General features: G+C 43.1%; 2 protein-coding genes across 7 annotated transcripts in view; one reads left to right on the top strand and one right to left on the bottom strand.

Moving 5' to 3' along the window:
* Window positions 1-449: 449 nt before the first annotated feature.
* tmem175 (transmembrane protein 175) lies at window positions 450-10,018 on the top strand. Of its 5 annotated transcripts, XM_010876990.4 has the most exons (11): window positions 450-783; window positions 1,366-1,404; window positions 1,603-1,700; window positions 3,765-3,816; window positions 4,562-4,597; window positions 5,134-5,217; window positions 6,416-6,580; window positions 6,862-6,940; window positions 7,145-7,280; window positions 7,431-7,595; window positions 7,869-10,018. In XM_010876990.4, the coding sequence occupies exons 1-11, from the start codon at window positions 586-588 to the stop codon at window positions 8,377-8,379; spliced, it is 1,563 nt and encodes a 520-aa protein (XP_010875292.2). In that variant the 5' UTR covers window positions 450-585; the 3' UTR covers window positions 8,380-10,018. The 5 variants fall into 5 exon arrangements, with proteins under 5 accessions (XP_010875292.2, XP_019907717.2, XP_034152582.1 ...); XM_020052158.2 differs by lacking the exons at window positions 450-783; window positions 1,366-1,404 and adding an exon at window positions 1,858-1,954 and having other exon boundaries at window positions 1,603-1,762; XM_034296691.1 differs by lacking the exons at window positions 450-783; window positions 1,366-1,404 and having other exon boundaries at window positions 1,603-1,954.
* A 1,025-nt stretch (window positions 10,019-11,043) lies between these two features.
* cds1 (CDP-diacylglycerol synthase (phosphatidate cytidylyltransferase) 1) overlaps window positions 11,044-21,273 on the bottom strand; it is a 32,296-nt gene continuing 22,066 nt past the window's right edge. For both annotated transcript variants that reach the window (XM_013136926.4, XM_034296452.1), the window contains exons 6-13: window positions 20,755-20,813; window positions 19,043-19,125; window positions 18,239-18,326; window positions 17,646-17,714; window positions 16,819-16,971; window positions 16,380-16,499; window positions 16,149-16,252; window positions 11,044-15,708 (exon numbers count right to left, since the gene is read on the bottom strand). In XM_013136926.4, the coding sequence (XP_012992380.1) occupies window positions 15,573-15,708; window positions 16,149-16,252; window positions 16,380-16,499; window positions 16,819-16,971; window positions 17,646-17,714; window positions 18,239-18,326; window positions 19,043-19,125; window positions 20,755-20,813 (812 nt within the window). In that variant the 3' untranslated portion in view covers window positions 11,044-15,572. The remainder of the gene's footprint in view (window positions 15,709-16,148; window positions 16,253-16,379; window positions 16,500-16,818; window positions 16,972-17,645; window positions 17,715-18,238; window positions 18,327-19,042; window positions 19,126-20,754; window positions 20,814-21,273) is intronic.

Here is a 21,273-nt window from a genome sequence, read left to right on the forward strand (position 1 = left end):
TGAAACCAATCAAATTGGTGTCTGTTATGACATTCTATGCTTTTAAGTTGGTCTCAGTCTCCAAGAAGAGTATTGATGCCTTTCACCTGTTGCTAAGGGGCCATCAACTTTGCCTGTTCATCAACTCTAACAGTTCTGATCATTGGAACCGGAAGCACACCAAAAGCAATCTTTAGTTTTCTCTGTACAGTCAAATATGTACTGTAGGTCCAAGACTCATTAATTTCATGCTGTCAACGCAATTATGCACATCCCACTGAAACTATACATATTTTTTTATATAATTATACATTTTCATTATTTAATAACATTGCTTAGCATTATCCATTCGAAATGTCTACCTTTTGAAATGTTATTGTTAATCGATTTTCATTTATTTCAATTGTGGACCTTTATTTTGAAGGCATAACTAAGAGACGCTAGGAACCCGCTTTGGTGGCTCACACCTATTGTGGCCAACTTACTTTACATGCTTCCGGTTTCCTCTACTGTCATTCTTGTTTGCAAACAAGAATCGCGTGCTCGGGTGGTTGCACCGTTACGGCCGACCGCTCCTTCTGTTAAACCGAACGCGTACCTTCTAGAATGAGTGAAAACGCCGAAACCGACATCATAGAGCACCACGTGGAGGAGGAAATGGAGAAAAAGCGGACAAGAAGCTATGGCTCTTCGTTCATGGAGAGTGTTACGCCGTCCGAGAGAGGGGGACACAGCAGCACCCAGTCTTCCCATAGACTGCTGGCGTACAGTGATGCGCTCATCTCAATCATAGCCACCGTTATGGTAGGGCCAGAGTCATGCTACGCATTTCAGACCTCGGTAACCAGTCGGTTGTTCCAAAGTCACTCCCTAACTAGGCCTACATGCATGGCATATATGACGCGGAATAGGCCTACCAGGAGTGAAATGTTACTGTACCACAATTCGTCTGGATTTGAGGGTATTGGGTATATTTTAATACTGGAAAGTTACATCCAACTACCCGTGACACCAAAAATGTATTGTGCTACAGTTCTGAATGTTTCTGTAAAAACCGCAGCAGCCAAAAAAGCAAGATAGGCTTTTATTGTAGATGTCACTTCACATGCGCCACTTCCCAAGTAGCTATACACTGCTGTAACCAGAAACACAGTAGCGGTAAATCTAGTACAATATTAGTTTGCCAATCAACAACTTTCTGTCGAAAGGTTCTATAAGAAAATAATATGGGAACGGAGAAAACGAGGTGAATCTTTACTGCTCTCTAGCTTCATCTCTAGCGTATACACCTGCCACTCCTATTTATAGAGCATTCTGTCTGTGTGCTACTGCAGAACATCTAGATTGGAGAAAATGTGTTGAAATGCAGCCTGTTTTTCTTTACAGATATTGCCTGTTGCACACACGAAGGTTCAGGATAATGAGGTAGGCACTGCGATTCCAAGCAAGGGATCAACAGATTATCCAAACATTTAAAGAATAACTTTTAAATGTAACCATTTTTTTTTCTCAATGTGTGTTGGTATCACAGTTGACAGATGCAAAGCAATAACATATTCTGAACATTGTTCCAGAAACCTGTTGTGATTCCATTGTTATTAAAGGTTCTGTCTGTTTTCACAGGAGTTAAAGGAGAGTTTGCAGGTTCTACTCACCACCAAGATAGCCGTGTATCTCATGACCTTTCTGATCGTGACTGTGGCCTGGGCTTCTCATATCAGGTCATGGGTCATGTCCTGATTGAATACTTTACAGTTGCATCCCTCCTTCCTGTTTCCTTGAGGTACAGTAAGCGCAGTTTGCTGATTGGATAGGAGGCAGGCAAGGTTATAACCCCATAACTATCTTCATAATCAGATCTGTGATTACTTCAAGCAGGAAGTAGGGAGGCTTTTTCTCTATCAAGAACGGAAGCCCTCTTGAAGTGGAACCTTTCTGTACAAGGGGTATTCCCAACTTAAAGTATCTCACAAAAGTGAGTACACCCCTCACATTTTTTTAAATATTTGATTATCTGTTCATGTGACAACACTGAAGAAATGACAATTTGCTACAATGTAAAGTAGTGAGTGTACAGCTTGTATAACAGTGTAAATTTGCTGTCCCCCCAAAATAACACAACACACAGCCATTACTGTCTAAACTGCTGGCAACAAAAGTGAGTACACCCCTAAGTGAAAATGTCAAAATTGGGCCCAAAGTGTCAATATTTTGTGTGGCCACCATCATTTTCCAGCACTGCCTTAACCTTCTTGGGCATGGAGTTCACCAGAGCTTCACAGGTTGCCACTGGAGTCCTCTTCCACTCCTCCATGACGACATCACAGAGCTGGTGGAAGTTAGAGACCTTGCGCTCCTCCACCTTCCATTTGAGGATGCCCCACAGATGCTCAATAGGGTTTAGGTCTGGAGACATGTTTGGCCAGTCAATCACCTTCACCCTCACCTTCTTTAGCAAGGCAGTGGTTGTCTTGGAGGTGTGTTTGGGGTCGTTATCATGTTGGAATACTGCCCTCCGGCCCAGTCTCCGAAGGGAGGGGATCATGCTCTGCTTCAGTATGTCACAGTACATGTTGGCATTCATGGTTCCCTCAATGAACTGTTGCTCCCCAGTGTCGGCAGCACTCATGCAGCCCCAGATCATGACACTCCCACCACCATGCTTGACTGTAGGCAAGACACACTTGTCTTTGTTCTCCTCACCTGGTTGCCGCCCCACACACTTGACACCATCTGAACCAAATAAGTTTATCTTGGCCTCATCAGACCACAGGACATGGTTCCAGTAATCCATGTCCTTAGTCTGCTTGTCTTCAGCAAACTGTTTGCAGGCTTTCTTGTGCATCTTCTGTAGAAGAGGCTTCCTTCTGGGACTACAGCTATGCAGACCAATTTGATGCAGTGTGTGGCGTATGGTCTGAACACTGACCCCCCCACCCCTTCAACCTCTGCAGCAATGCTGGGAGCACTCTATTTCTCAAAGACAACCTCTGGATATGACGCTGAGCACGTGCACTCAACTTCTTTGGTCACCTATGGCGAGGCCTGTTCTGAGTGGAACCTGTCCTGTTAAACTGCTGTATGGTCTTGGCCACCGTGCTGCAGCTCAGTTTCAGGGTCTTGGCAATCTTCTTATAGCCTAGGCCATCTTTATGTAGAGCAACAATTATTTTTTTCAGATCCTCAGAGAGTTCTTTGCCATGAGGTGCCATGTTGAACTTCCAGTGACCAGTATGAGTGAGTGTGAGAGCGATAACACCAGATTTAACACACCTGCTGCCCATTCACACCTGAGACCTTGTAACACTAATGAGTCACATGACACCAGGGAGGGAAAATGGCTAATTGGGCCAAATATTGACATTTTCACTTAGGGGTGTACTCCCTTTTGTTGCCAGCAGTTTAGACATTAATGGCTGTGTTGAGTTATTTTGGGGGGACAGCAAATTTACACTGTTATACAAGCTGTACACTCACTACTTTACATTGTAGCAAAGTGTCATTTCTTCAGTGTTGTCACATGAACAGATATACTCAAATATTTACAAAAATGTGAGGGGTGTACTCACTTTTGTGGGATACTGTATTTCACTACCTAAGTTGACATTTAACATGTTTTCATTAAACACCATCCTGGAAACAACTATTTGTAACTGCCTGCTCAGGGATTCGATCTAGCAACCTTTGGGTTACTGGTGTGATGCTCTGACCCAGTAGGCTATCTGCTGCTCCAATTCATTGTACTGACGGTTGCATTTCTGTTTTTCTCCTGTGTAATAATACAGGTTATTCCAAGTCATTGAACGTATTGACGACTGCCTTGCACTTATGAACCTGGTGAGTACGTTTGGTTGTCTACATCACCTTGGATATTCAGCTCTGCCCTTTAAAGCCACTTCCTTTTTCCATTGCAACCCTCTAATTAGAGATGTATTCATACCTGGGCAACCAGCAGGCTCTGGCCCTTGCAGGGTAAGAATTCAATATCCTTCATGTTGAGAGATGGGTAGCTGTTGATATGCACATCTGTCTCTTCCAAACGAATGGTGTTGGGCAAAGACAAATGTATGGAAAGATAGAAATGAGACTGCACAACAGTACAGGCTTCTTCCAGTGCTTCATGACAATCCTGTTTATGCCCATCTGGTCTTCCAGTATATGGTCAAAAATGCAGAATGGCTGCAGAGCTTTTAATTCATGGATCCAGAACCAGTGGGAGAACCGTAGAACATTGTGCAATCATATACTTATCTTTTCTCAAGTCATTTAGAGAACTTGCCCTTCCACTCAGTTCTATGTTATTCTGGTGCTGGTGGCCTGATTCACAGTGAGTGAAAAGAGAAAGGAAATTAGGTTGGCCCACTAGGCCAAGGTTAGCACCTGTTGGATTTGGGCTAATTAGAAAATTTGCCAAACAAGCCAATCGGCTAGTGGAAGTCTTTTTAAATATCACAATTCACAGATCCTGGCCGCATGCTAAAATGGCACTGTAGTACCCGAAATCCTTTATTTCCTTTGCGGAGTGAAACTGATGCGTTTGCTGTGTCAGCAAGCTGAACTTCCCTTTTCCTCTCTATTCCAGGCGTGTATGATGTTGATCACCTTTTTGCCGTACACAGTGAGTAAGACTCCTCCCAGACCAGTCAGATGGGGTGGAATCATTACACTGACTGACTGCTGACATTTTTTAAACTGATTCTGTGAGAATTCGATCCATACGACTATATTGTTGTATTGTTCCATATCACACCGTGCCCCTCTTTATCCATCTGACGTCAACCAGGCCTAGCGGCGATGTTTAGCTCTGTTCAACAACAGCACTAGCACTAATAACCATTCTATATACAACATTTACTATAATTGCATTCATTATTGCAAGGCATCTGTCTGCAAAAATGTCTGCATTTAAATTGGTTGAATGTAATGAATTATTGCATGCAAAAACGTGATGTTCCCTAACATATTTCAAAAGCTGGGCCTGACCTGCCTAATGACTGACTGGCAAGAAATGTCTTCAGTTTTATTAATGATTTACCCTTTTTATGACAGCCTGAAGAATGAAGAAGTTCAATATGACAGAACTGAAATGGTGTTCTACTTTCTGAACCCGACTAATCAGAATGTTCCTGACACGTTGTCTGTATTCCTCTGCAGTTTTCCCTAATGGCAACATTTCCTGAGAACATTCTGGGAATCGTCCTGTTCTGTGCCTGTGACATGGTGTTGGGTCTCATCCAGGTAGGGAGGGGACAGCGTGACATGGTGTTGGGTCTCATCCAGGTAGAGAAGGGACAGCGTGACGGGTCTCATCCAGGTAGAGAAGGGACAGCGTGACGGGTCTCATCCAGGTAGGGAGGGGACAGCGTGACGTGGTGTTGGGTCTCATCCAGGTAGGGAGGGGACAGCGTGACGTGGTGTTGGGTCTCATCCAGGTAGGGAGGGGACAGCGTGACGTGGTGATGGGTCTCATCCAGGTAGGGAGGGGACAGCGTGACGTGGTGATGGGTCTCATCCAGGTAGGGAGGGGACAGCGTGACGTGGTGATGGGTCTCATCCAGCTAGGGAGGGAACAGCGTGACGTGGTGATGGTTCTCATCCAGGTAGGGAGGGGACAGCGTGACGTGGTGATGGGTCTCATCCAGGTAGGGAGGGGACAGCGTGACGTGGTGATGGTTCTCATCCAGGTAGGGAGGGGACAGCGTGACGTGGTGATGGGTCTCATCCAGGTAGGGAGGGGACAGCGTGACGTGGTGTTGGGTCTCATCCAGGTAGGGAGGGGACAGCGTGACGTGGTGTTGGGTCTCATCCAGGTAGGGAGGGGACAGCGTGACGTGGTGTTGGGTCTCATCCAGGTAGGGAGGGGACAGCGTGACGTGGTGTTGGGTCTCATCCAGGTAGGGAGGGGACAGTGTGACGTGGTGATGGGTCTCATCCAGGTAGGGAGGGGACAGCGTGACGTGGTGATGGGTCTCATCCAGCTAGGGAGGGGACAGCGTGACGTGGTGATGGTTCTCATCCAGGTAGGGAGGGGACAGCGTGACGTGGTGATGGTTCTCATCCAGGTAGGGAGGGGACAGCGTGACGTGGTGTTGGGTCTCATCCAGGTAGGGAGGGGACAGCGTGACGTGGTGTTGGGTCTCATCCAGGTAGGGAGGGGACAGCGTGACGTGGTGATGGGTCTCATCCAGGTAGGGAGGGGACAGCGTGACGTGGTGTTGGGTCTCATCCAGGTAGGGAGGGGACAGTGTGACGTGGTGATGGGTCTCATCCAGGTAGGGAGGGGACAGCGTGACGTGGTGTTGTTAAGACTCATTCAGCATTGTGCCATGTACAATGAATTCTACTGACCTTAACATAAAGTTCCTGCATGTCATATATTATACATACTAGACATTATCTACCATTAACTATTTTCCCCCACCCCCTCCCTGTGCAGGCATTAATCGTGGTTTATGGCTTCAGCCGTCCGTTCCTGCTGAACGACCAGATCCAGGTGTCGGAGAACCAGGTGTTCTACAAACACCACATTTTGAAGGTCATCATGAGGGTCCCCATCATGTGCTTCTTTGCCAGCATCTTCTCCTTAATTTTCTTTCAACTGGTACGTCCACTAGGTCATCTGACATCTTCCTCTAAGGGCGGTAAATTAGAGGGCGCATTTGGTTCCATCGCCTGCTACTGATGGTGTTACAGAGAGCTGAACTGCAATGGTTTTCAGTGCCCACGGCTGTATTTCTGTTTATATCCGTTTCTAAACCTTTTTATCTCTGTACTTTTAAAGTGTGCTTGTTTGAATTGTTTGTTAACATTGTTCATTTGGGAATTATTTAGTAATTGGCAGAAACATCTAGAGTGTAACAAAACTCTCCCATTGTCTTCCAGTCCTATGTAATCCTAGCCATCGTCATCTTCTTGCCTTACATCTCTCAGTCTCTTAAATGGTGTCGCGGCAAAGCTATTGGTACGTATCACCAGGCAGTGTCTTCCTTCTGTGTCTCTCAAATGTCTGGTGTAAGTGAAGTGCCACTGGGTTTTTAGTTGTATATTTCTGGTGCAAATTGCTTTAAAAGTATTTTTAAACCTTGAATGCATTACAAGTTACAGGATTATTAGATGAGGACTTAGCATCAGTAGTAGAAACCTTAGCTTATGTGTTTGGACTCAGGCCAGGTTGAGGAAACTCCAGACTCCATGTTGTTTTATACATATCAACTCAACGAACCGCTCAGCAAGGAAAGAGTGGAGGCATTCAGCGACGGAGTGTTCGCCATCGTAGCAACTCTGCTCATCTTAGACATCTGGTTAGTGCCCTTTTTTACTTCCGTTTGGACTGACTGGCTTACTTACCGGTTTACTGACCATACTGAAGCATGTTGTCCCATGAAGGGTTAGTCATGTTTGCCAGGGAGCTTCACAACGTGTGTCTGGGTGGTGATTGCCTGTGTCTCCAGTGAGGACAATGTCCCGGATCCGGCGACGGTCAAGGAGCAGTATAGTGGGAGTCTGGTGGCGGCGCTGCAGGTCTACGGCCCGGAGTACCTGGCCTACTTCGGCTCCTTCACCACCGTGGGTCTCCTCTGGTTCGTCCATCACTCCCTCTTCCTCCACGTCATCAAGTACGGTACCATAAATCAGCTGAACGTGTTCTCTGAAACTCTTTGTGCCTGATTTGTTGTAGCAGTAGTCAAGGCATGTCAAAGACCGGAATAACATGAATTAGCACTTAAAGAATGTTGTGGATTTGTGAAAATGTACAGGCAGTGTCTGCAATATGTGTCTGTCTTCACTGCCTGACCTGCTGAAGGAGGCACTGGGTCCTGTAAAAGGAAAAAAAAAGGATGCAACCAGGCCCATGTGATTTATGGGCCTTTGTCTCTGGTTTCATTCAGGGCTACTCGTTTCATGGGCCTGCTCAACACCTTTTCCCTGGCCTTCGTCGGGGGCCTGCCCCTGGCCTACCAGCTCACCCACGAGTTCCCCCGGAACTCCCGCAACGAGCTTGAGGCGATCCAGATTAGCTGCGTCATCATCTTCTTCGCCGGCTTCTTCCAGCTGGCCATCTGGGTGGCGGCGCTGTTCTGCGAGCGCGAGACGCTACACCCGTATGTGCGTTATGGTGGCAGAGAGCACACCTTCATGCTGGCCAAGCTGTCGCTGTACCCGTGCGTGGCCCTGGGGGCCTTCTTCAGCACCTGCTTCCTGAGTAAGTTCAGCGCGTCCATTTTCCACCTGATGGAGATCACAGTGCCGTTCGCCTTCCTGTTGTTGAGGCTGCTGGTCCGCGGCGGGCTGGCGCTGCTACGTCTCATGTTCTGTCCCGATCGGCCGGAGCCCAGAAGCGTTCTGGAGGAGGAGGAGGAGGAGGAAGCCAGGGTGCCCTTTAATGCAGTCATCACTTAGCGGCGGTTGCCGCCATCATTGAGCTCTCGTCAGTTTAGATAGCCCTGGTCCTGTATTCACAAAACGTTGCGGAGTGTCGATCTGGGATGAGTTCATATAATAGTCATCGTTATTATATGAACAGGTTTTCCAGGATCAGCGCTGTTTTGTAAACACAAGCTCTGGCCTGGAGACGTGGTCAATCCTTTGGATGGCCGGTAGCCGCAGAAAAGCAAAGCATTGTTCGTACCGACGAAAGGAGAACTCGGAGGTTCATTCCATTTGAATTCATTTACAGATAAGATGCTGAGTTGCACATTGTTTGAATTGACATTTTTCTGTTCACATTAGTTGGGTATTGTCAACTTAAAATATTTAGTGGAATGGATGATTTGGAATTAAATTGGCACCACCCGTTGTATGAAGTTAAGAAAGAGAAAATGGTACGGGGTCAGATGTGGAGTGCAAGTCATTGACTCACCATCCCTGGATATTTTTTACTGGAATTTCTTTCTTTATATCTGGAATAATGTTTTAATCTAATCTTTTAATCTACCGTGTCCTTACTGTCTAAACATTTGTCCTGACAAGGCCATTATATGGAATGTATTCACATAACTAGATGTTTATTGTTGGTTTCATTTAAATGTTCTAATGTTCAGAATATCCCTCAAAAAAAAAATCTGCAATGTCAACTAGTGATACTAGCAAAGACAGTACCATTGAGGTTGTGTCGTACCGTCTATCTAACACACGCTGACTTTAATACTGAACAAACGTTCATGATAACCGCTCTGATGGACCTCTGACTTTATTACTGAACTGAGGAAAGTCCAGTTTGGTCATGCTGTTCACTCACTGATCTATTATTAAGAATGTGTCATTGTCAAATGCAGGTTTTAATTTTCAGTTGAGTTGTTTTCCTTACCTGATGAGGCTATAAGTTCTGTTTATCAGAACTTATAGCTTTGAATTTCATAGTAACCGTCTGAAGGAATGCACTCAGCGTAAACATAAAGCATTTGGTGTTACAATATTGCACTTACTAAAAACTTATGTTACGCACTTCAGGCTGCTGTTTGTAAGGACCCTGTTATACTAGACAGTAAATATCATATTTTGTCCTAATGATTCTTGATGCTATGTTGTCTGAATTCTGTTTTAACATGAAGATATATCAATATAATTGTTTGTGCACACATGGTGACAAGCCATTCTCAAGGGTCAATACGTGAATAGTCCCTGAGTGTAGATTCATTTAAGCAGGTATTTATAGCTTTCTGGGCCTGGTCATAAAATGGAATGAGACTCACCCAATGAAGAAATGTCTGTGTAGACTCACTGTTACATTTGAACATAACATTTTCCTTCCTGGAAATAATGTTTTGTTCCACTTGAGGTCACTGTTGTTTCAGTCCAAATATCACATTGCCATGTTTTGGCTGCTGCAATACGTTTTGAGTGGGGAAACAAATTATGAAAGCACTTTAATTCTGAACACTATGTTGTGTGCTGTATAGATAAAATAAGGTAAATGAAGTACAGCTGTAGCAGCCTTGTGTCATCACTAACTGCTTGTCCAACGTGTCAATGTCCAATGGCAAGTGAAGTGTCAAAAAGCCACTCTTTTTTCAAATAAACATGATCTGCTTTAACAGTGTTTCTGTCAACTGATGGTTTGTGTCTGAACAGTGCTGATCTATCACAGAGGATGCATAACTGTACACCAAACCAAACATCTGTGAAGGTTCCTGTGTTCCCAATGCTTCACAGGAAGTCAATATGTTCAGAAACATGTCTGTGTGTAGACATTTTATAAATTAAAGGTACATTTTTGGGCATTAAACTTTCAAATTGCCTCTTTCTCAATTCTAAAACAGAAATTGGGTGTGGTTTCCCAAAAAGTTACTCCCATTCGTCAGATAAGGTGGTAGTATATAGTCTGTAACACATGGGTGAGCAAACTTAGGCTCTGTGGCCAAATGTGGTCTGGCCCCTGGTCGGTTTGGTATACAATACATATTTGCTCTGGTTATTAAAAACACTCCAGCTCCACTCTTAAACATTTAAAACCTTGAGGACCTTGAATTTAAAAGTCCCAATGTGGCATTTGAACTGAACCCGACTTCAGCTCTACTGTCTGTGCAGAGTGAAATTAGCTGCTGTATTTTGACTTTTTCATAGTTTTGTTTGGATGGATGCTGTAGTGGTAGGACATGGCCTGTCTAGTAGTCTAGGTTGGTCTATCGGTCTACGTTGGTGTCTTGGGTTCTTGCACGTCTGAGTTTGATTCCAGCTTACTGCTATTCAAGCACACTTCCTCCTGTAGCTTACCCAATATCTCAGCCCCATTTATTATAAAGAATACATTGCCCTAATATATACTTGAACATTTATTTCTTTTTTTTTTTAGCAATAAATATTGGAATGATTGTTCAAAGACAGTTTTGTATTCTTTTCATTGGACCCTTCGGAACAGGACCCAAGCCAAGGCACAGTGGGAAAGACTGCTGATAGGCTCCTTTTAAAGGCAACTTCCTGTGTTTGTGATGGATATCACCTTAATGGGCCTAAATCACCTTTAAAAAGCCGTTCTGTCAGTTTTCCTGTCAACTAATGTGCAACACCCCTTGAATTAAATTCCAGCACAAACGACGAGACCAAAAGGAATTCAAGAGACAGATCTGTTGTAAAGAAAAAATAAATGATTTATTCACCTCCACTCAGTATGTAGCATCACGATTTCCCGAACAATTGTTTTATTAATAATAAGCATTTATACATCACTCTCCCCATATACAATATCTCAGTTCCATCTGGCTATTACACTATATAACTTCAACTATTAAATCCATCTAATCCCACTTCAAAAAGCTATAGATGTTCATTAGAAAACTATTTTGCATATGCAATCAAACAAAAATATTAAAAAAATTTAATTAAAAGACAAGACCTTTGCATGTGCGCAATACCTAACGACTAGGTTCTCTCAGACCTCAGCATGTGTTCATTGCAACACCATTGCGCTGCTACTTGCAACTAGTCAACCATGTGATGGTTTAGGAAGTCTGGTGAGCTTGACCAGATCTTTGACGAGTGTACTTTGTTTTGTCAGGCTGAGTTGTTTGGAATATATGTGAAGTACACGCTGAGAAAAGATGGTGCTACCAACGAATAATGGGTTATTAAATTGTCCCCTATAAGAGAAACCTCTGAAAGTAAAAAAAAAACAAAAAAAACATTGATTAACACAAGGTTCTACATGGAGGTCCTATGTAGCATCTTTTTCATCAAATGGTTCAACCTGGAACCAAAAATTATTCTGGGGACAAACAGAACCCTTTTCTTTCCACAAATCTATCCTCTGTGTCTGTCAGGTTTTTTAGAAGTGGACCATTAAAAAGACAGTTGACCCATATTACACGCTGGAGTCACTAATGATTCTGTGGAAAAGGATTTACATCCACCCAGGCTTCGTTTAGGGATTCCTGGCAATGTTTCCAAATGTTAATGTCATGGTACAGATTTTAGACGTCTGAATGTATATAATCGGAAATGTACTGAAAACCTACCAAAACATTGTTATTTTTTTTTTAAATCAGTTAAAGATATAATTATTTGGGAAAAAATTATTTGAGGTTCACAATCAATTACAGACCATAAAAAAGTACATGTAAAAATAATGCAACCGTTTTTACTTCAAAGTGATTTCTGAAAAAAACGCTAAACTTTTAGTTACTCAGCGAAAAACAACCAAGGCGTGTTATTGTACCAGATTCCTTGGCCACTTATAGAGCAAGGATACCAATGTCTTTTTTTATTTGATTGAACTGTGCCTTTAACCATAGCTTTCACAGAGAAGTGTAAACCTATCCCCGAACAGAACCGATATTAAGAAACTTTAATGGGGAGGGATTTAGAAGCAACACCAACATTATACAGTACAGAATTGGTCCCAAAGTCTACTGAACAGACTTGTATTTCCCATCAGTCTAGTGCCAGATGGCTTTGTGCTGTCTCACCAACTCCTACAGGTGATAATGCCCATCATAGATCTTAGGACAAAAACAACCCCAAACGAAACCTCTCTCTACCACCCTGGGCCCTTTCAGATTGGCCAGTGGGTGCTAGCGTTTCATTCTCTCCCTCATGGATCGGAGAGAACGTGGTTGGGGACTCAATCCCAAATAGACCCTGTGTGGAGATATGAGAGGATTCGATTGGTGTACATAATATGGTGAGTCTTACACAGCCTATCCAAAGACAAGGTGTTGCTTAGCCAGTCTACACTGATACAAGTTCATTTATGAAAAGTGTCAGTCATTCTAACACTCAGACAGGGCTTTGGTAAACACTTTAGGAAGGATCATTTTCTCTCTCTCTCTCTGCCAATCAGAGCAGATGAAAGGTCTCTGTGCTAAACAAAACAACTGAATGGTCTCTGTGTGCTAAGGACAAACAAAAGCAACCCAGGTTGGATTCAATCAATGACAAGACTAGAAAACCTGCACTCTTTCTTACACTGTTCAAATCAAAGGATTCATTTTCTGGTTACATCTTCATAGTCTACCAATCACTTAACATAAATGTTTAATGTATCGCAGGGTAGTAGTAATTTTTTCACAGTGCAGATTTTAATGTTCTGTTTTTGACTGAATAACATCCTGTCATAGAAATCCCATCAATATTGTCTTGCATATTAAAGATAAAGTATTGCAGATAAAAAGATAAAACTACTCTTCTAAATATAATATACTTCCTATATGTGTGTATTGTGTATCTACAGTAAAAGTCAAAGGTTTGGACACACTTATCTATTCAATTGAATGGGTAAGTGTGTACAGATTTCTGGCTGCTATTGTATACACCACCATTCAAAGGTTTTCAGGTCAATTAGAAAATGTCCTTGCTCTTGAATACAAAGCAAATGTCTAGTCCATTAAAATAATGCCTAGGCAGGCCAGCATCCCAGAGTTGCCTCTTCACCGTTGACGATGAGACTGGTGTTTAGTACTATTTCATGAAGCTTCCTGGTTGAGGACCAGTGAGGCATATTTGTCTGGATGTACTCGTCTTCTTGCTGAGTTGTGCACCGGGGCCTCCCACTCTATTCTGGTTAGAGCCAGTTTGCGCTGTTCTGTGAAAGGAGTACTAAACATTGTTGTATGAGATCTTCACTTTCTTGGCATTTTCTCACATGGAATATCCTTCATTTCTCAGAACGAAATAGACTGACAAGTTTCAGAAGTTCTTTGTTTTCTGGCCATTTCAAACCTGTAATTGAACCTACAAACGCTGAGGTGGTTGCAGAGAATGGGCCTACTAACGTCTATGTTGATATTCCACTGAAAACCATCTGTTTCCAGCTACAATCATCATTTAACAATGTCTACACTGTATTTCTGAGCAACTTTGTTATTTTAATGTAAAAAATAATTGCATTTACAACAACAAGGACATTTCTAATTGACCCCAAACTTTTGAACGGTAGTGTATACAGAAACACACACACACCTAAAATAATTTCTATCACACTGCATTCATAACAAATATCATCACTTACAAATTAACTTTAAATAAATATATTTTTTAAACCCCTTCAAGAGCAATTCAACAAATAAGTAAGAGCCTTCTAAAATATTCTTCTCCACGGCAGAAGAATGTTGGAATGGCTTGGTTGGAGTGGTCCGGCAAAGCTAAAGCAGGCGAGACACGGCAACTACAGAGCGACTAACATAATTGGCTAACAGGCTAGAGGGTTGGGAAGGAAGGAAGCACTAAGATCATTTGTTCTCACAGTCTCAAGTAATCCTTAAAGTAACCCCACGCGTTCCGTGCCAGTCACCAGCAGTTACACAGTATAAGTCTATATATGTAAATATATATTATTTGTGCGGTTATCCCCGACATAGCTACTCAGCCTTGTCGTTTGTTCATGCTATTGCTATAGATTATTATTAATTAACCCACCGAAGTCTTTTGCATATAATTTTCATAGCATTAAGTGTATCATTATAGTATAATTAAGACAAATCACATTTTATATTAGGTTTTGTTCAGGTAATATATAATATTATATATATATATATTTCTATGTACAGTAATATATTGGAGACATACCTCCATGTGCTAGTTGCTTTAGTTACTGCATTTTTTGTGTGTCTATATCCGTGGCTACAGACCATCATTAGCTACAGTGTAAGGCCAACTGCTAACACCTACAGCCTACCCTACAGTAGGTGAATTTAGCAAATATTTCACAGACAAGGAAAAATATTAAAATAATAATTAACAAACAGGACTTAGAAACATGCATCATGTTTTAGATGTTATAATTTTTTAAGTGAGGTTTATCCTATTATTAAATAACAACTGTGCTCAGTCGAGTGTTTTCAGTATCTCAAAAACGTACTTTAGTCTTCTGAGCCTTATTCATTAGTGCCGACCGGTGCAAAACATTATGCAACGGAAAATCTACAACAAATGTTCCTTATTGGACACATTCGGGTCTGTCCCTTCCTGTTTTGGTTGCTTTCCTTCTAGTGAATCCCACACTGCCGTCGCTTCAACCACATCAAAGAACAACACTAAGACCACGACCGAGTAAGCTTTACAATGTCTCTTCCTTCAGTTTGGCTAAATCAGTGCAGTATTCTCCACACATCAGTGGGAAACAACCGCTGGATCAGTTTGTCAGTTGAAGAATCAGTCGGTCAGTGACCACCCCTTACAGCACAAAAACTATCGGTGTGCTTACATGGGATCCATTCAGTTTAGGAAGACGTTACTTTATTTGGAGCAGCCGTTAGTCTTTGGCTAGCCGAAGCGTGTCTGCGTTCTTGCTTAAGGTGGGGACGATGCGGTTTGTGTAAGGAAGTCCTCATGCAGATCCCTGTGGGAAGCAGTGACGGTCAGACAGAGATGTTGTTCTTGATGATGCTATTGTTTGTGAAGGTAACGCCTTGTAGCTGCGAGCAGCACCGTAGTTCACAGTTACTGGTTAAAAGGTAGAAGGGGAAGAAAACGCTGGGAAGGGGTAGAGTGACGAGTGTCTGGAAGCAAATGCTGGCCAAACACACACACACACACACACACACACACACACACACACACACTCTCCGAAACACACAGTCAAACTCTCCAACTCGAATACGCACGCAAACACACGCGCATGCAATAACACACACAACGTCTCCCGCTCTTGAATTTGTGGTCTAGATGGCCTCCGTGGCAGCAGGGGGCAGCATGCCCCGGTCCCTCAGGCGCTCCCTCAGGGTGTTGAAGATGCTGAGCTGCTGCTCAGGCTGAAGGACTAACAGCTGCTGTAAGACCTTGCTGGGATTCGGACCCCTGGAACACAGAACATAGTTATGCAATTTAGAGAAATGCCGTCATCTCTAAATCATACCTGACTCCAACATTCAGATGGGCCGCAGACAGTCTGATGTGTTTTTCCATTTCATAATCTTATTTTTATTAGTCTTCAAGCACTGGTTTACATACTGTGTATCAGTGTCTGAATTATTGGTAAAATGTGCTAGGTTTGCGCTGTGAAAATGAAAAAAAAAACATTGTCTTATTATCATCTTAGCTCTTTTTTTCTCATCAGAGGACAACTTTATTGCTCCATCACAGCTGAGAGAACTAGAGGCCTGTCATGACGCCGCCTGTCTCTTACCTCAACCGGACCCCAAGCTAGCACAGCTTGACAACCAATAACATCCCCTCAAACAGCAGCGTGCCATTACAGGAATACTGCGACTGAGGGGTCAACAGGTGATTCTCCCCACCTGATGAAGCTGGCTATGTAGACGTGGGTGAAGGTGGCCATCAGGTACTGACAGTCAAAGCGATCCATTATCCCGCCATGACCGGGGATTGTGTCTGCAAAGTCCTGAAAGACCAAACGTATGTTTTACAGATCACAGATTGTCCTTTTGAAGTATTTACAGAATTCCTCATTTACAAAGAAAAAAACAAGCACGGCCCGGTTAGGCTTGTATGTGTGTGTGTGTTCTCACTTTGATCTTGAAGGCCCGTTTGAAGCCGCTGGCAAAGAATCCCCCAAATGGACCAATCAGAGAGCCGAATGTGGACAGAGCCACGCTGTGTATCTGGTAAGGGTACAGATTCACCGTTTTCTGGAGAGCGAAGAGACTTTGTTTAGGGTTTCTCTTGGACTGTGAAACAAACACCTCTGGGGATTTGGGACTCAGCCAAGACCTGTTGTTATTTATTGCAGAGGCATAAAGCATTCGGCTTAGAACTGCTGCCCTTAGAGGAAAACCAGGTGACCTTTGACCCTAGTGGCTGAAACCCGATGGCGCTACGGCCTAAAACATTCCCGTGCTTTGCCCACCTAGAGGATTTCGGGGACCCCAGAGAATAAACTGCAAGGCAACCTTCCAAAAGGGAATTCTTAAGCCAGGAGGTGATTTTGCAGTGATCAGGTCCCCTCACCCATTGGATGATGTTCTGGACAGCGAAGGGCAGTGTGTACTCGTGCATCACGAAGATATCGGAGGGTTCACACTCCGCTGTGAAACGGTTGGTCTCGCTGTTGTATTCCACTGGACAGACGAAGTACTGGAACTGAGCTAACAGGTACGCCAACTAGAAGGAGAGGATATAACTCTATTACAGTTCAAACCGGCATTATAACATGGTTCATACCATACCATCATCACGTTATGTTTCATACCATGCTATTATCATGTTAATATGTTCATATCATGCTATTATTGTGTTATTACCATTTATTATTTAATTATGTTTTGTTTTGTCTATACTACTTTCAACATACAATTTATTTTTAAATCACTCAATACAGATTATACACAGTACCAGTCAAGTTTGGATACACCTACTCATTCAAGAGTACTTCTTTATTTTTACTCTTTCCACATTTTGGAATAGTGAAAACATCAAAATGATGCCAAAGGCAGACTTCTTTGAAGAATCTAAAAGATAAATCTATTCTGATCTGAATTAAAATCTTTTGGTTACTACATTATTCCATGTGTGTTATTTCATAGTTTTGATGTTGTCACAACTATAAAAAAATGTGGAAAATGGTAAAACTATTAAAACACCCTTGAATAAGTGTCCAAACATTTGATGGTACATACTATTATCTGAAGTCATTTCATGCCAACACAGTGCAGCTTTACAGTGGTCATTTCATGCCAACACAGTGCAGCTTTACAGTGGTCATTTCATGCCAACACAGTGCAGCTTTACAGTGGTCATTTCATGCCAACACAGTGCAGCTTTACTAGGCTACTCACAATGAAGCCAAAGACCAGGGTTCCAAAGAACCCACCGATGAAACCCTCCCAGGTCTTCTTGGGAGACAGCTGAAACAAACCCCAACCAGAACAAAAACATAAGAAACGTGCCATGACACTGACATTCCTTTCTATAAGGTATCCATTCATTAAACTAGAAGAAAGGCTGGGTCGCACAAAGGAGTGTTTCTACCCAGCAACACTGGCCTAACCTCAGGGCGAGTGTGTGTGTGTTTTCGGCTGTCCAAACCACGCTTCATGTGACTCACTTTACTGGGAAAGATCATGAATCGGACCCGAGGACATGTTGACAATGACTGTTTCTCTGTGTGAGATACTGAATAGAAATCTACATTCAAATGCCAACATTATAAATAATTCTATTGTGGTTTTTGAAGCTTCTCCATTTGCATTTCGTTAATATATTGAACATGACAGGAAATAGCACCAGGTTACCCTGGTAAAATATGTAATATCCAGTAAGTTTACCTTAATCTAATATCCAGTGAGTGTGCCAAAATGTAATATCCAGTGAGTGTGCCATAATGTCATATCCAGTGAGTGTATTTTAATGTAATATCCAGCTAATGTACCTTAATGAGTGGCGTTCTGCCAAAGAAGAAACCAAACAGGTAGGCCATGATGTCATTGCAGATCACTATGGAAACAGGGACAAGGAACCTGGAAAGCAACATTCAAACAAAGTAAAGTGTCATGTTGACTTTCATTTCTTTTTACACTTATTTGACCAGGTGAGAGAAACCAAGGGGCAGAAAGGGAAGGACAGTTTGGCCTTGTTAACTCTGGGATTTGATCTAGAAGTCAGCCAGTCACGGACACAGACTGGTGAGGCAAATCCCAGTTTTTTCTTTTTCAGGCCAAATAATATAAAGCCCTTTGAATTGCCCCTGTATGAAATAAATGTGCCTTGCCTGGTGGGGACAAGTGGTCTGACAATTCAGGCCCCCCAGGGACATTTCCCCAGGTCCACAGAAGCATCAAGGCTACTTTTGGGGTTTGGGGTTAGATTTAGGGGAAAGCTTAAAACTGGGATTAGAGTTAGAACTGGGGTTGGTTTTAGGTTTAAGTGTTAGGGGTTGTGTCTACATTCAATGTTATCTTTGAGGTTTTGGGTTTGGGTAATGGTAGTGGCAATGCGTGCCATCGGCACTGTGTCAATGTGACCATCTACCTGCCAAAATCAACAGTATCCCTCATTTCCATTCACATAACAGAATGAACATACTGTAAAGGACAGAGGGTTCTAGTGTAGCGTATCTAGTCTAGTGTGGTTATGGAAAACAGGATTTTGTCACCCAAAAGTTCTCAAATATATTAAAACAAGTCAATGTGTGTGTGTGTGTGTGTGTGTGTGTGTGTGTGTGTGTGTTACTTGCCAGATCATTCCTTCAAACAGGTTCTGAATGACAAGGTGAGACTGGGTCACCACGATCAGTAGGGTCACATGGGTCCAGGCAAACTGGAGGGAAAAACATGTAGACACACAAACACAGACAGACATAGAAAGACAAACACAGACATACAGACACAAACCCACAAACAGACAGCAGTAGATACAATGACGACATTATAACAAGGAACTGGTCAAAGACAGATGTAGATCTACTTCCAGAAGAGAAATTGTCACCCCTCTGAGCCTGGTTCCTCTCCAGGTTTCTTCCTAAATTTCAGCCTTTTAGGACGTTTTTCCTAGCCACCGAAATACCAACACTACTGTTGTTTGCTCCTTGGGGTTTAAGCCCGGGTGTTTGCTTAAAGCAATTTGTGACAACTGCTGATGTAAAAGGGCCTTTATAAATACATTTGATTGATACTGTATATAGGTATTGCATGATGTGGAGAGACTTGACCTGTCATCTACCACACATTTAAGACTGAATAGTTCCATTTGCTTATTCACAGCAAATTATTCTGACTGTCTGTGTGCATACTGAGACAAAGCACATAATTTATGTTTAAGATAGAGGAGGGAGAGAGTTACAGATACAGGATGACATTTGTCAGGTGGGTGTGCTGTTTGTTTTGTGTGTGCGTAAAATAAACCCAAGGTCTAATCTCTTCTCTTGGGGAGTGGTCATATAAATGAGAAGGTTCCATTAGATGAGTTTGAAACAAGAGAAGGGAACTGCTTTCACATTAAAAAGTGTGTGGGGGGGGGGGGGCAGCAATATTTCCATAATCTCCAACTTCTCTGGTTTTCCAGAAATACCTGTTATAGGACTGGAACAGGACTTACTGCAGTCATTCAACAGGGATTTCTGGGAAACCCAAGGACATTTGGACATTTTGGAACTGTCTGAGCAGTAGGATTGGGTACCGAACTCTGTACTTTTAAGGGTACCGACGGAATTACATCGGTACTACAGAGTACTGATTCACGTAAAATCAATCAGTGCCAAATCTCGGTACCTGAGAGCGCATCTGGGTGAGACAGTAGAGAGAAAGAGAGAGAGTCAGACAACGAGAGCCAGATTACCTCACCCCTGCAGCTTGTTCAGTGTTCAACACCAACAGACTCAGGGCAATGGCGAGCCGAAAGCGGTCCGAAGTGTGGTTACACTTTTCAAAGCTTGACGCACACAACGCTCGCTGCAATATTTGTGACATGAAATCAAAGCTGGCCATGGATACAGGTCTAACCCAAGGAAACACCTGGTCGAACACAAAATATTTCTACAAGCTGAAGTGTGTAACGTATTTGATAGCATGAAAGACAAGTTGCCCACAGCAGCCGCAGCTAACGTTAGCGTTACAGAAGTACCGAATAACGGTACCGGTACCGAATTCCAGATACCGGTTCAAATGCGAGTAGTACCCAACCCTACTGAGCAGTGCATTATAAAGTGAATAGTGCACCATTTGGGCCTTGGTTTGGAGGGAGTACAGGGTGGGAGACGGAGACAGGGTGGGAGACGGAGACAGGGTGGAGGCGGAGACAGGGAGGAGGCAGTGGGAGACAGAAAAAGATTGGAGGCGGAGACAGGGTGGAGGCGGAGACAGGGTGGAGGCGGTGGGAGACAGACAGGGTGGAGAGACAGGGTGGAGAGACAGGGTGGAGAGACAGGGTGGAGGCGGGGCTCATACGCACCATGTAGAACTGCAGACGGTAATGTTTCTTCACTAAACTCAGGACAAACATGCAGAAACCTGGGAAAACAAAACACACTGTCAATTTCCCAGCTGAGGTTGGAAGTGAAAGAACAAAACAACATCCTCATGGACTTGATTCCCCATAATCTGTTGCAAGGGGCCATCAACCACACCAGTAAGTCAGTCACTGTGGGCTTGGTATAACAGTGAGAGGGTATAGTTTGGTAAATATAACAGTGAGAGGGTATAGTTTGGTAAATATAACAGTGAGAGGGTATAGTTTGGTAAATATAACAGTGAGAGGGTATAGTTTGGTAAATATAACAGTGAGAGGGTATAGTTTGGTAAATATAACAGTGAGAGGGTATAGTTCTGTAATGATAACAGTGAGAGGGTATAGTTCTGTAATGATAACAGTGAGAGGGTATAGTTCTGTAATGATAACAGTGAGAGGGTATAGTTCTGTAATGAAAACAGTGAGAGGGTATAGTTCTGTAATGATAACAGTGAGAGGGTA

This window comes from Esox lucius, chromosome 13 (assembly GCF_011004845.1).
Source record: "Esox lucius isolate fEsoLuc1 chromosome 13, fEsoLuc1.pri, whole genome shotgun sequence".
NCBI classification, from domain to species: Eukaryota; Metazoa; Chordata; class Actinopteri; order Esociformes; family Esocidae; genus Esox; species Esox lucius.